The sequence below is a fragment of the Elaeis guineensis genome, chromosome 14, assembly GCF_000442705.2.
Source record: "Elaeis guineensis isolate ETL-2024a chromosome 14, EG11, whole genome shotgun sequence".
Lineage (NCBI taxonomy): Eukaryota > Viridiplantae > Streptophyta > Magnoliopsida > Arecales > Arecaceae > Elaeis > Elaeis guineensis.
Window position 1 is genome coordinate 54510703 of NC_026006.2, and position 11969 is coordinate 54522671.

The 11969-nt window shown below is 41.5% G+C and overlaps 2 protein-coding genes across 2 annotated transcripts; one reads left to right on the forward strand and one right to left on the reverse strand.

Annotated features, from left to right (window-relative positions):
* Nucleotides 1-742: 742 nt before the first annotated feature.
* Nucleotides 743-2332, reverse strand: LOC105057736 (UPF0481 protein At3g47200-like). Its single transcript, XM_010940430.3, has one exon. It carries the CDS (start codon nt 2314-2316, stop codon nt 958-960), a length of 1359 nt encoding a protein of 452 aa, XP_010938732.1. The 5' UTR covers nt 2317-2332; the 3' UTR covers nt 743-957.
* A 3094-nt stretch (nt 2333-5426) lies between these two features.
* On the forward strand, nt 5427-11037 carry LOC105057635 (uncharacterized). The gene is made up of 3 exons (XM_010940298.3): nt 5427-5740; nt 6395-6659; nt 10626-11037. Exons 1-3 carry the CDS (start codon nt 5482-5484, stop codon nt 10855-10857), a joined length of 756 nt encoding a protein of 251 aa, XP_010938600.1. The 5' UTR covers nt 5427-5481; the 3' UTR covers nt 10858-11037.
* The last annotated feature ends 932 nt before the right edge of the window (nt 11038-11969 follow it).

Consider the following 11969-nt stretch of genomic DNA (forward strand, 5'->3'; position numbering starts at 1 on the left):
AATGATTCTTTTAAACTTTGCTCGACAATTATATCCCCGTGTTCAAGTAGGATTGGAAGCATATCTATTCAGGCCTAGGTGGCACATTTAGGACCTTTTGGCAGCATGGGCCAAATTTTTTGTCCTAACGGGCCAGATGGTGGCTAAACAGTAAAGAAAATTTTTTTGTGCATCACATACGGTGATCGACTCATGCACAGGATCGAACAGTGCATGAAAAAAAAAATTTTTTTAATCATCCCGCATGTGAGCCAATCAACACGCACGGTGCATAAAGAATTTCTCAACAATAAATCCATTTGTTAAACAAATTCACCCTGCACGTGAGCCAATCAACACGTGCGGTGCACAAAGAATTTCTCAACAATAAATCCATTTGTTAAACAGGTTGGATTTGGGCTTGGTGATTAAAGCCTGGCCTAGGCCCGTCTGGCCTGAATTTTTCTTAGCCCTAGGTTTCTATGATTTAATCCTATATTTTTTTGATATACGAACTTAATGGGAAAATATCTAGTATCTTAAGATACCTTATTTTAGTTATTAAATTTCTTTTTATCGTTAAATTCGTCTTAGATGAGAATCTTAATATTCCATGGATTCCACATCTAACTGCAATGGAAACATAAATTGCATAGAGGATCTAAAACGCACCCTCGTTTGACAGTCATTTTATATATATTTAGTTCTTGCACAACTAACATTTTAAAAACCTATTTTCTCCTAAAAACGAAACCTATTTTCACACAATTTCAGAGGAAAATTTCCATTTATTATGAATTTCAAGCCAAAGTCACAACAATATCACAAGCCAACACACTCCAAATTAAGGAACCAAGTTAGGCCGCTATACCAGCACACAGAAGAAAAACTTTCAAGCCAAACATGCATGCACGAAGCAGGGAGTCATGCAACATGCCAACACCAGCAACACCAACAGGTTATGAACCCCTCCATCTCTCAACTGCGGGGAAAGACTGCGAAGATGGTCTGTATCACCGATAGGACCAGAAGAAACACCGCAGCAATGAAGGCAATGGCCGTCCATGGGCTGCTGAAATGGGTGTGCAGGAACGTGTAAATAGAGACCTTAAACTTGCTATCGCGGTGCTGGCGGATCCCCTTCAACACGTCGCCGTAGGCCCTGTAATCCGGCGCCAGGTTGGTGGCGAGCTCGTTGAAGAGCTCCGCCACCTGCTCGTCGCTCCCGAGCGCGTTGAGCAGTATCCCCTCCTCTCGCAGCTCCCGCACATCTTCCGCCCGGTCGATGAGGCAGTCGAGGAACCACACGAACGACGTGATCCCGTAGTCGCCCGCGCTGCCCAGATACATCTCGAGGGCGATCATGTTCAAGAATCTCGACCGAGCCAGGTCATCGATGACGATTTTGGGAAGCGATAGCGTCCCCCACACGGCGCAGGGTCTGAACTGAATGTCTCTCAGGTAGAGGCTGTTGCTCTGACGGAACTTGATCCCGACCTCGCGAAGCTCCTTTACGGAGCGGAACAAGTGCAAGTCCTCTGGCCCTAATTGGACAGGTTGCCGCGGGTCTTTCGTAGGCCCCAAGAGCTTTTCTCGAAGACGGTCGAGGAGGTGGTGGTACGAGGGTTCTTTTGGGTCTGAGAATGATTGGATGGACACCGTCCCGATGATCTTGTTAAAGAAATCATCGAGCTTGACTGACTTCAGGCTCATCAGGGCATAAAGCACGACGTATGGAAGCTGGTTTTCGAGCAAGAACATATCTCTCACGATGAAGCCGTGAAGGTGAGTGCTCATTGTGACCTCCTTCATATCGCCTTCGACATAGCAGCTGATGAAGTGGAGCACGAAGCAGCCGTCGAAGAACAACATCTGGGTGAACTCCTCGTCGGTCATGAGCTCGAATTTATCAGCGTAGCATGCTCTTGCTCTAGTAGCTTCATTTTTGACCTTGGAATAGAATTCATCGATGCAATGCTTACTGCCTAACGTGAACTTGTGTGCTGCAGCTCGTTTGTGGTCCTCCGCTGGCTGGAGATGGGTCTTGCCGCGGTGGTAGGGGCCGATGGCCACCACCTCGGGTTCGAAAGACTTGGCGTTCTTCTCGTCCTTGCGGAGGAATTCAGGGGCCTTGCATACCCCAGGCTTGGTGGCAGAGATCTTTTTTGTGCTCTCGTTTGTTATTGAGATCAGCCATTCTTTTGTGCTATCTCCTCTTAGGGGAGCGCTGCATGTCCCGCTTACTGGGACGGACCATGAACTGGATATGGTGACCTCCTCCATCACGACCCTCTTCCTCTCGAGCACCTCCTTTCGGGTTCCCTCAGTTTCAGCCATGCATCCTCTAGCAGATGCTTGGCGTAGGAGTTCATGAAATAGAGAGGCTCTCCTCCACCTATTTAAAGGAGAGAGTGATGGACGTGAGCTCAAGGCTTTGGGCTTTGATTCAGTCTCACGTCAGGAACCAGGGAATAAGTGCATGTGAATGTACCCTGCCCTGATTAATCTTTGCATAGAACTGGGCCTTCGTAACTCTGGCAGTGTGGAAGAAAGGTGCGAGGAGACGTGGTCATATGAGGGCCTTTGGTTCAAAGGTTCGAAGCAGGTATGAATGATTATGGTCGAAGCTTTAAGCTCACAGGGGTCCTGTTTGATCATTGATGCTTGTGGTCTGTGGGCCTAAAGGTCACCTTAAGCCAACGAAGGCAAGTATCGGGTTCAGAGAAAAGCTAGCAGAATGAGATGTAAAAGAGAAAAAGGAGATCAAAGCACTTGCTTGAATTCCATCATTTTCGGAGCCTTCAGCTGGATCACATTTAGTCGAGCACCTGTTCTTGTCTTTATACCACCACCAAATCCACTACGATTATGACCACCACTGCTACCATCACTATAGCTATTTTCATTGCTATTGGTGTTATTGCTGGGTTCGGGTTGCATCTTCCGTGCGTGAGAGAATGATTCACCTTCTTTCATGACATCAAGTATCATTAGACCATATGCAATGACTATTTCGAGATCTATACAAGATGATAAAAATAAAAAGTTTGGAGTGATCTAAGATCTATAAAATATGTGATCTAGTTATTGACACCATGAAAGAAGATCAATCATTCTTTCATGCGAAGGAAGATCAATCATTGTTTATTGTGAATGATAAAATCTATACCTGTTATTGCCACTGCCGCTGCCATCAAAAGATTGGAATGAATTTGTTTTAGTTTGTAAATATTATAATAATTGATTATACTTAAAATATTCATATACTGAAAATTTAAAAATAAAATATATATTTTAATTTTATAATTAAGAAAGTGCAAGTGATGCACAACGCTACATAAAGCTTTGAAAGTTAGTTCTTCCGGTCTATTACCAACCAAAAAAAAAAAAAAGAAAAGAAAAATAAATAAAATACATGAAGTTTGAGATGGTAGATAGAATTTTAGCTTGGGGGCTGCTCTTTTCCTCAACAAGTTGTCAGAATGGGTTTAAACTCGTTATTTTGGGCCGACAGAATAAAATATGAAGATAAAAAGGATCCAATGTGCCTTCATATGGGTTTCCTACTTAAAAAAGAAAGGAAAAGAAAAAAGAAAGAAAAGAAATGGCGAGGTTGGAACGAGAACAATGCCCTTGCTTTGCTTTCAACTTTCCGGCGTGTATGGGGCTTCGTTTGTCTGCTATCCTTTGACCGTTGACACCATAATCTAGGTGAAAGAGTGTTAGGTGTTGGTTAGCATAGACTAGTGTTAGGATTTAACGCCTCGAGATTCAGTCCATATTGAGCCTACAGCGAGATTCGCGACGAAAAATGGAGTCCAACGAGATCAAGATCACCTGAAATGGAGCTCGGATGGAGGAGATACGAGCTTTTGAAGTCGGCACGAGATTCGAGGTGGCGGAGGACCACCGGCGACCGGTGGCAGCGGCGCAGCCGCAGGCGGCGGTGAGCGAGACGCGCGACCCAGGCCCGCGGCCCAGGTGGGCGGGTGGCCCAGGCGGGCGTACGGCCGAGGCTCGCGCGAGCCCGCGCACGAGAGCGGGCCGACCCAAGCCCAGGCCCAGGTGGCCTGCCTAGCCCTGTTCACCGGTCCACCGTGGATCGAGTGGTCCACGAGTGGGTCTGTGGACCGCATAGGCGGTTCCTACATGTTTCTCGCGGTCCACGGTACTATTCCATGGATCGGAGCGCGATCGGAGGGTCCAGAGATATCCCGGTCTTGATTCGACGGTCCAGAGGGTTATCTGGCTTTGTTTAGGACTCCTAATCCATCTCTAATCAAGTTTTAAGCCCTTTAAATAGGGCTGATCGTTAACAGAGAGAGTTAGTGGTTCGGGTTTTCTCACCATACAGAGCCGTACGAACTCGAGAGAAGAGAGAGGCGGAAGCGTTGCTGTGAGAGAAGGAACAGGGCTTCTGGACAGCGGTCGCCAGGCACTTCAAGGATTCAGGGGGTTTTCCAAGAGAGAGAGAGCTTTTGTGAGGGGAACTTTTAGTGAGAGAGAATTGAGTGTATAAGGATTGAGGGTGAGGTCTCCTCTTATAAAATTTTTTTTTCATAGTGAAGTTTGTATGTTCCGTGAAGACGAGTCTTTTTGTGGCTGATCCACGTATTTTGATTGTTTTTCTTTTATTTTATTTCTTCTTTCTTCCTGCTGCATCACGTGGTACTGAAAGGATCTTGAGAGATGATGTCCTGACCAGACATCCATCCAACAGCTAGATTAAATTTGGCTGGCAGAATTGTTCTAATTAAGATCCAATTTTCTTGCTCAGGTCAGAGAGTAGGTGAGGTCTCTAGGTCCTGACATATATACAGCTGAGCTGAATAATTATGTCTCCAGCAGCAAACCTTAATCTTAATGTGATTGTATTGAGAATACTAAATGGATGGCTAGATCAAGATCATTTCGAAGTGGTGCAAGATATCCAACTAAGGTAGAACTTTATCAGCGGGGGTTTGGAGAAAAGAAAGAGCTCTCAAAAGCTGCTGAATGTATTTAGCGACATGAACTCATATAATGCCAAGATTTGGACATGGGCAAATACATGAAATGATGTACATGGATGTTGGGTTTGTTATGCCGTACGAAATTTGATTGAGTTGTATTTTCCTCTTCAACTTTTGTTTTGGGTTGTGACCAGGCTTGATTTTATTGGAGCTCATCATGGATCCAAATTTCATGCAAAGACTAGACAAAAAAAAATCCATAAAAACCGTAATTTTTGGTGTCTGAAGAATTACAAATTAGCAGAAAGAAAAATATTTCTCCAGAGAAACTTGCGATATTATGTTGTGCCGAAGTTAATACATGATTACTATCTAGCTAGACTTGGAGTAGTATCGGCAAATAGTTCGCCGGTGCTAGTTCAGCCTTTACATTAAAATTTTACACAAAACCCCTATCTTACATTAATATTACAACACATGATTTTGGCCTGGAAGAAAACAGCATCATTTTACTCGATTGGCAGTGGCTGGAAGCCTCCGGTCGATCGCGATGGAGCGAAACTCGGGCGAGGAGTTTTCGGTGGTGGTCTTGGCGTCGGACCTCGGCGTCGATGCCCGCAGCCTCCTTTCGCCGGTGGAGCGTCGCCAGGCACAGGAAGACGACGAGGTGTGGCACGACTGCCCTCCCAGCCTGATCGCCGCCGGCAACGAGGATTTCTCCGATCTCGAAGCCCTCCAGGCCTTCCGCGTTGAGGGATCCGATAAGGCCGGCAACCGAATCTTACGAATCGTCGGCAAGTACTTCCCAGGTCCGCTGGATCGAATCCCACTCCTCTGCCGTCATCCTTTATCTTTTGCGATCCATACTGGGGTTAGGGTTCTCGGTGTTTGTAGTTATGTTGCATACGTTATTTATTTTTGCTTATTTTGGAAGTGGATCCAGGGCTTGTTTGAAACTCTAATTGCTCGACATGCTTTAATTGCTTCCATAAACGGTTTCTCTTCCAGCAATCAGGTTTTACGTTTTTCCTGCGAATGGAAGTCCGATTTGTAGTAAAAATGGCTGCTTTGAGATTTTTAATTACTCTGCTTCAATTGAGGTAATTTTGAGATACTATGCGGAAAGATTTAGACTTTAGATACATCACTTGCTCTTCTTTTTCCCCTCCTCAAGGAAGAATGTTTTTAAAGCTGAGACTTGATTTACTATATTTTAGATGGTTTTATGAGGGGAAAGTGAGAACTGGTAGGTGTTCATGGATCAAGCCAAGGTGAGATTGCACTTCATAAGGCTTAGTGCTGTTTCTTTGATTCCAGCCACCCAATTAAAATATCCTAATTCGAGTGCAAATTTTGATGTGACGGAGTATATCAAAGTCTTCATACTTTCTTTTGTTTATTATTATTAGGTTCTGCTAGTCGCTTTTTTATTCTAAAATGCAGCTTTGTTTCCCAATTTGCAGCTCCAATTATTAGCGGGGAGCATTTGAAGAGGTACGTATTCAACAAGCTAAGCACAGAACTGCCCGAAGGTCCATTCTGCATCGTATACATCCACAGCACAGTGCAGTCAGAGGATAACAACCCTGGGATGTCCATCTTGAGGTGGGTATATGAGGAGCTTCCTTCTGACTACAAGGCAAGGCTGCAGGTTGTGTACTTTTTGCACCCAGGACTCCGTTCCAGGCTGGTCTTTGCCACACTTGGACGCCTCTTCTTAAGTGGAGGGTCGGTAATTTCCACATGGTTTTTGCGTTATTTCTAACTAGTACCAGTTGCTTTGCTTGAAGAATGGTATTTATCATTGATATGATTACTTTATGAACTAGCAGTTTACTTTGATAGTTGAGAGGTATATTGTCTCTTATCAAAATGTTGTATCAACCTCTGCTCGTCATGCATTTACTTACAAAAGGTAATTGGTCGGTCACAAGAGTAGTGGGGTTTTTTAGGAGCTTTTATACATGAAAGTACTATGAAAAAATTGCTCATGCATTAGGTGAAGATACTTGTAATCACCTGACTATTATTAGGTAGCTTTTAAGTGATATTGAAGAAGTTATTAACAGACGAAGAATCTTCAAAACTTTAATAATCGTTGCTTTAAATCTCATTTAAAGGAAGTCTTTGCTAGCTGGAATATCCATTAAAATTGAACTTCTAGAACTTAATATTGTCTGAAAATTTAGTGAATGGAATGGGAAGATATGATCAGGTAACTTGATGTCACAGTTTGTTTTTCTCCATCATTTAGTAAAATGTAACAACAAATCTCATGTTCACAGAATTTTCAGGACTTTTTTGGTTGCGAAATGTATGTTAATCTTAAATAAATTCTTTTTGAATTTTTTATATTTGAACAAGTATAGGGCTTATTCTTTTCATTTGATAAGTTGTAGCTAGTAACTTAAGTTTCATGGCATTTTCCTCTGTAATTTTTTTGTCTTTACTTTTATGTTGTTAAGTATATAAGATACGGTCAAAGAACCCATAGATAGGACATTCACTAAATTACTCGGAAAAAAAAAAAAACTAATGAACTTCTCTTATATTCTTTTTTAATAATTTAAGACATCTTCACTTGTTTGGGGATGCATTATATTCCAAAAAAGGAGACAAAAGTGGACTGAATGCTTTAATCTTTTCATCCATTGAAATACTGTCATATGCTTATTTGTTTTTCTACCAACAAATTCCATCTTGCATGCAAAACTTTTGTGCATTTATGACTATCACTTTTTTGTTTTTTAATATTTCATTTTCATCATATGAAAGTCTATCACTTCACACTAGGATTAATGCCATAGATTAATGTTTCTGGGTCTAGTTGTGAAGGTCAAATCAATTATCAAATTATTCTCTTGTTGTGACCTTCTTTAGGTGATAATAATGTGATTGCATTATGTAGTTGGTGGTCTAGAATATATGAATTTTTTTTCATAAGCTTTTGCTTCTTTTCTTGCTAACTAAAGAGGTGAGTGATGTGGACTTTAGTCATGATATGTAATAAACAAGGGGTCATAAGGCCATTCTTGGATAATGTATATCATGATCCGAGATGGTTGAACAAATTTTTGTACAACTAGAAATCTTTTGCAGTATTCATTCTGGTGACATGGTTGACTCTTTGATAGATGATTCGAATTTTAAATATGTATGTGCTTTGAGCTTGATGAAAAGATTACAGTTTGATCATATGACTAAAAATATATCCTTCCTCTTACCAAATAGAAAAAAAACAATATATCCTTCTTATTGGTTTATTAAATATTAATTAGTGTTAATGTTAAGTGAACCACAATAGCACATGATGGGTGCATAAAACAGGAGAAATTCGAAATCATGGTTGGATAACTTGCGAAAAACTGCGGTGCTGAATATCTGATATTTCTTTTGCATATGTTATATTTGTTACATATTTCAAAATCAAACCTTAAAATCAGTGTCATTTCATATCAGTCAGGGAGATTTCTACAAAGTAGAAGGTCATTACTTGGGAATTATAAGATGTTAAATTAAGAACTACAGTATTATTGCCAACAACTGTTAGCTTGGTTAGTTGGGATGTCTCCCCTTAGGGCTTGCCCTTGGAGGGGGTCCAAAGTTCAAATCCTTGGTATTGTTTAAAAAAAAGAGAAAAAAAATTGTAAGATCTTCACCTCATGAATGCTTAGATGAACAGAACCTACTTTCAGTTGCAGAGAGTTGACTGAGAAGTCTATTATTGCTCATGCAATACCAATGCTAGGTTTCTTGGTGCATAATCTTGACATGTTAGAGCTAACAAAATTTTCATTGTGTTAGTAAGGATTGCAGTATCCGCTGTGTTATATATTTGTTCCTATGGCCATTGACTTTACAAATACATCCTTGTAAAAATAGTCATCCTTTTGTTGGTATGTTGGTCTTTTATTGTCTAATTGTGTGGCTATGCATTTATTCTCCTATCTTGATTAGCCAATGAAGTATGTTTTCTTGTCCAGATAATTCCATCAGACCATCTAATTTATTGTTTAATGGTTCTATAAACGTTAGGAAATCTATTATTTAAAATTTCATATTCAATGGTAGAAATGTATGACTCAGTCAAATGAATTTTGTGTTAATCATCCACAATAATATAATAGAGAATAAAGTTGAAAATTGCAAGGTTCCATAAGCATATACTAGGTACATGCCATAATAATGTGAACTGACATCTGCTCTAACGTTTTGTTCTTAAGTTTCATAATCTCAAATCATACATATTATCAACTTATGATTATTGTGGGACCAAAATTATGATCTATGAAACTATTATAAGTCAATCCTAGAATTCGCTATAATTCATGTAATGCATGGATTGTTTGAGTTCTTTTATCAACTAGATTGTTAGATCTATATTGAAGTCCAGAGCTTTAGCTTCCAAAAGTCACTAGATTCCAGGGAGAATATAATCTTGTTTTCTTGGGAACAAAAGTTTTGGAACTCAACTTTTGGCTTCTGTAAGAGAAATGTGCCCGCTGCAGACAATCTCAGTCTTGAGCTGGCTCTTTTTTTTTTTTTTGGATGCCAAGTTATTGGATTCTTGTTACTATTAGAGGTCATACTGTGGGTTGATATGTAAGGAATAAAGAGGAAGGAGACAAAGGGTTCGAGAAGAAAATGAGTTGTCTGAAGTGATGTATGTTTCTATGGTTATTCTAATTGAACTTTTACTAAACAAACGACAATTAGAAATTAGTCCCTCATTGGTCATGTATTATTAGTTGTGATAGTAATTTACCTGTTATAACCCCAGGAACGGCAGAATAAAGTAATGGAAAAATTAAAATGGATAGGCAGGTAAAACACCAAAATTTTATGTGTTTCACCCAAATGCTAGACTCTGTTTATAAGAGGAGAAAGAGCTCCATTATATTTGCACAAAGGGTTTAACGAAGAGAATTTACCCCTTCCTGACAACCCTTCAGTCTCTGGTACACCTCATCATGAGAATATGTGTTTAGAGAAGCTCAAAGCCTGATCCAGGAGAAGGCTGCACATGGAGAAGTCACAAGGAAAAACCTGAGACAAAAATTTCTCCAAAATCTCCCCCCCTTTATGAAGTCTAGTGACCCTGTGAGGAATGGATATGTTATGTTGTGCCTTGATAAGTATCAACTTTTTGATTAAACTTCCAAACTTGTCAGTCTTCTGCTTCTGAATTCTTCAAATTGCAGTTGCGTGTCTTATGTTCTCTCTTTGTTTATTGCTCTAGCGTTTCCCTCAAGGGGGAGAGATATTTCTCGACATGAGGTGGGGAAATGGATCCCCCTCCCTCTGTACGTTTTATGTTACATCCTGTTATATGTATAATGGAATCTTTCAGTATATCTGGGCCATTGATATCAACAATTTGGAGTAAATATCCAAAATTTCGAAATATTTTATGGCTTCTTTTGCTTGAATATATTTTATGGTGTATCTTCTGCAAACTCATGAGAACTTGGGGAGTAGAGTAACAGAAAGCTATAAGACACGCAAGTGTGGTGCTGCTTCCTTTCGTTAACAGAATCTATTGCTCACTTCCTTAATGCATATGTGCTTGACCGATCACTTATGCCATTCAAAAGGAAAGATGAATTTTAGCTTGTTTTGGTAAAAACATTTATATGCAATGATCCACATATTTTCTTGAGTCACTAATTTTTCTTGGCATTCAATTCTTTGCAGCTTGTATTGGAAAATCAAATACATCAGCCGTTTGCAGTATCTATGGGATGACATAAAGAAAGGACAAGTTGAAATTCCAGAGTTTGTGCAGCAGCATGACGAGGTTCTTGAGCACAGGCCACTGACAGATTATGGCATAGAGCCTGATCCTCTGCGTTTAACTGGGGTGCCGGCTATGGAGTACTCACTCGGAAGGTTCGAAGGTAAATGGGCTTCTCGGCCTTACATGTGATGCTATTGGCCGGAAGTCCCGCTGTCAGCCTCATGTATATAAAAAGCATATTATATTGTTGTTGCTGGGGCCTGCCATCGTGACAAAGTTTAATGGCATCAATTGTGTACTAGATGGTTTCTGAATTTGCCATTTTATTTTCCTTCTGTGACATAAATATAGTTTGCTTCTTCATGCATATATCAAGATGTTTGCCACTTGATATGCAGTTGGCATCTTGCCCCACATCTACTAGCAGATTCATTACAATTATGACATGGTATGCTAAACAAATCAAAGACTTGAGGTAGTTTTATTTGAAACTTATTGTTGGTGTCAGATTGTAGGTTTTTATTGGATTGTTGATCCTGTTGTGGCCAACCCCCTCGTCGCCTGGTCGCCGGAAGCGAGTGCCTGCAAAAGAAGCCCGCACTGATTGGAGGTGACTCCGGCGGGATCCTCCGACGGTCAAGTCAGAGGGGAGACTAGGCAACAGTAGAAAAGAATCAAGAAGCTCAGCGAGAGAGAGAGAGGGTAGAGTAAGCCCTAGGGTTTTGAAGGAACCTCCTCCAGTACTGTTGCCTTCCCCATTTTATAGTAGAGCGCGGCATGGTGCCGTCATTAATGACGCAGACAATGGGAGAGTTGTCAAATCGTCGGAGGCTGTCAGGGTCACCGTGGGGTTGTCAAATCGTCGTGGGGCTGTCAAATCATCAAGGTTGACCCATGTCTTAGGTGGGACAATGTCTCAAGGCGGCTGCGTCGCATATCTTTGTCAGGGCGGCGGCCCTCAGCAGCCGTACGGTGTTCGGAGGAGCCGATCAATCATGCATCGGCCTTCGTCCGTAGGATGTTGGGTGAAGACCTAGGGACCCTCCGGCGGTCAGTCAGGCGCATTGCGGGAGGTGGATATCGGGCTCCGCAGTTCGGCCAGTCGGGAGCGGAGAGGATCTGTCCGACCGACATATATTCGGTCGGACAGCGTCGGCAGTCGTCGGTCGGTGCGGTCGGTAGAGTCGGATGCCGGTTAGATGGGCCCGACAGTGAGTCGATGTGAAAGAGACCGATCGATATATCCCAATAGATCCAAAGTAAACAAATGAGAGATCACTAGCTTGCGGTGGAAGTGGGTA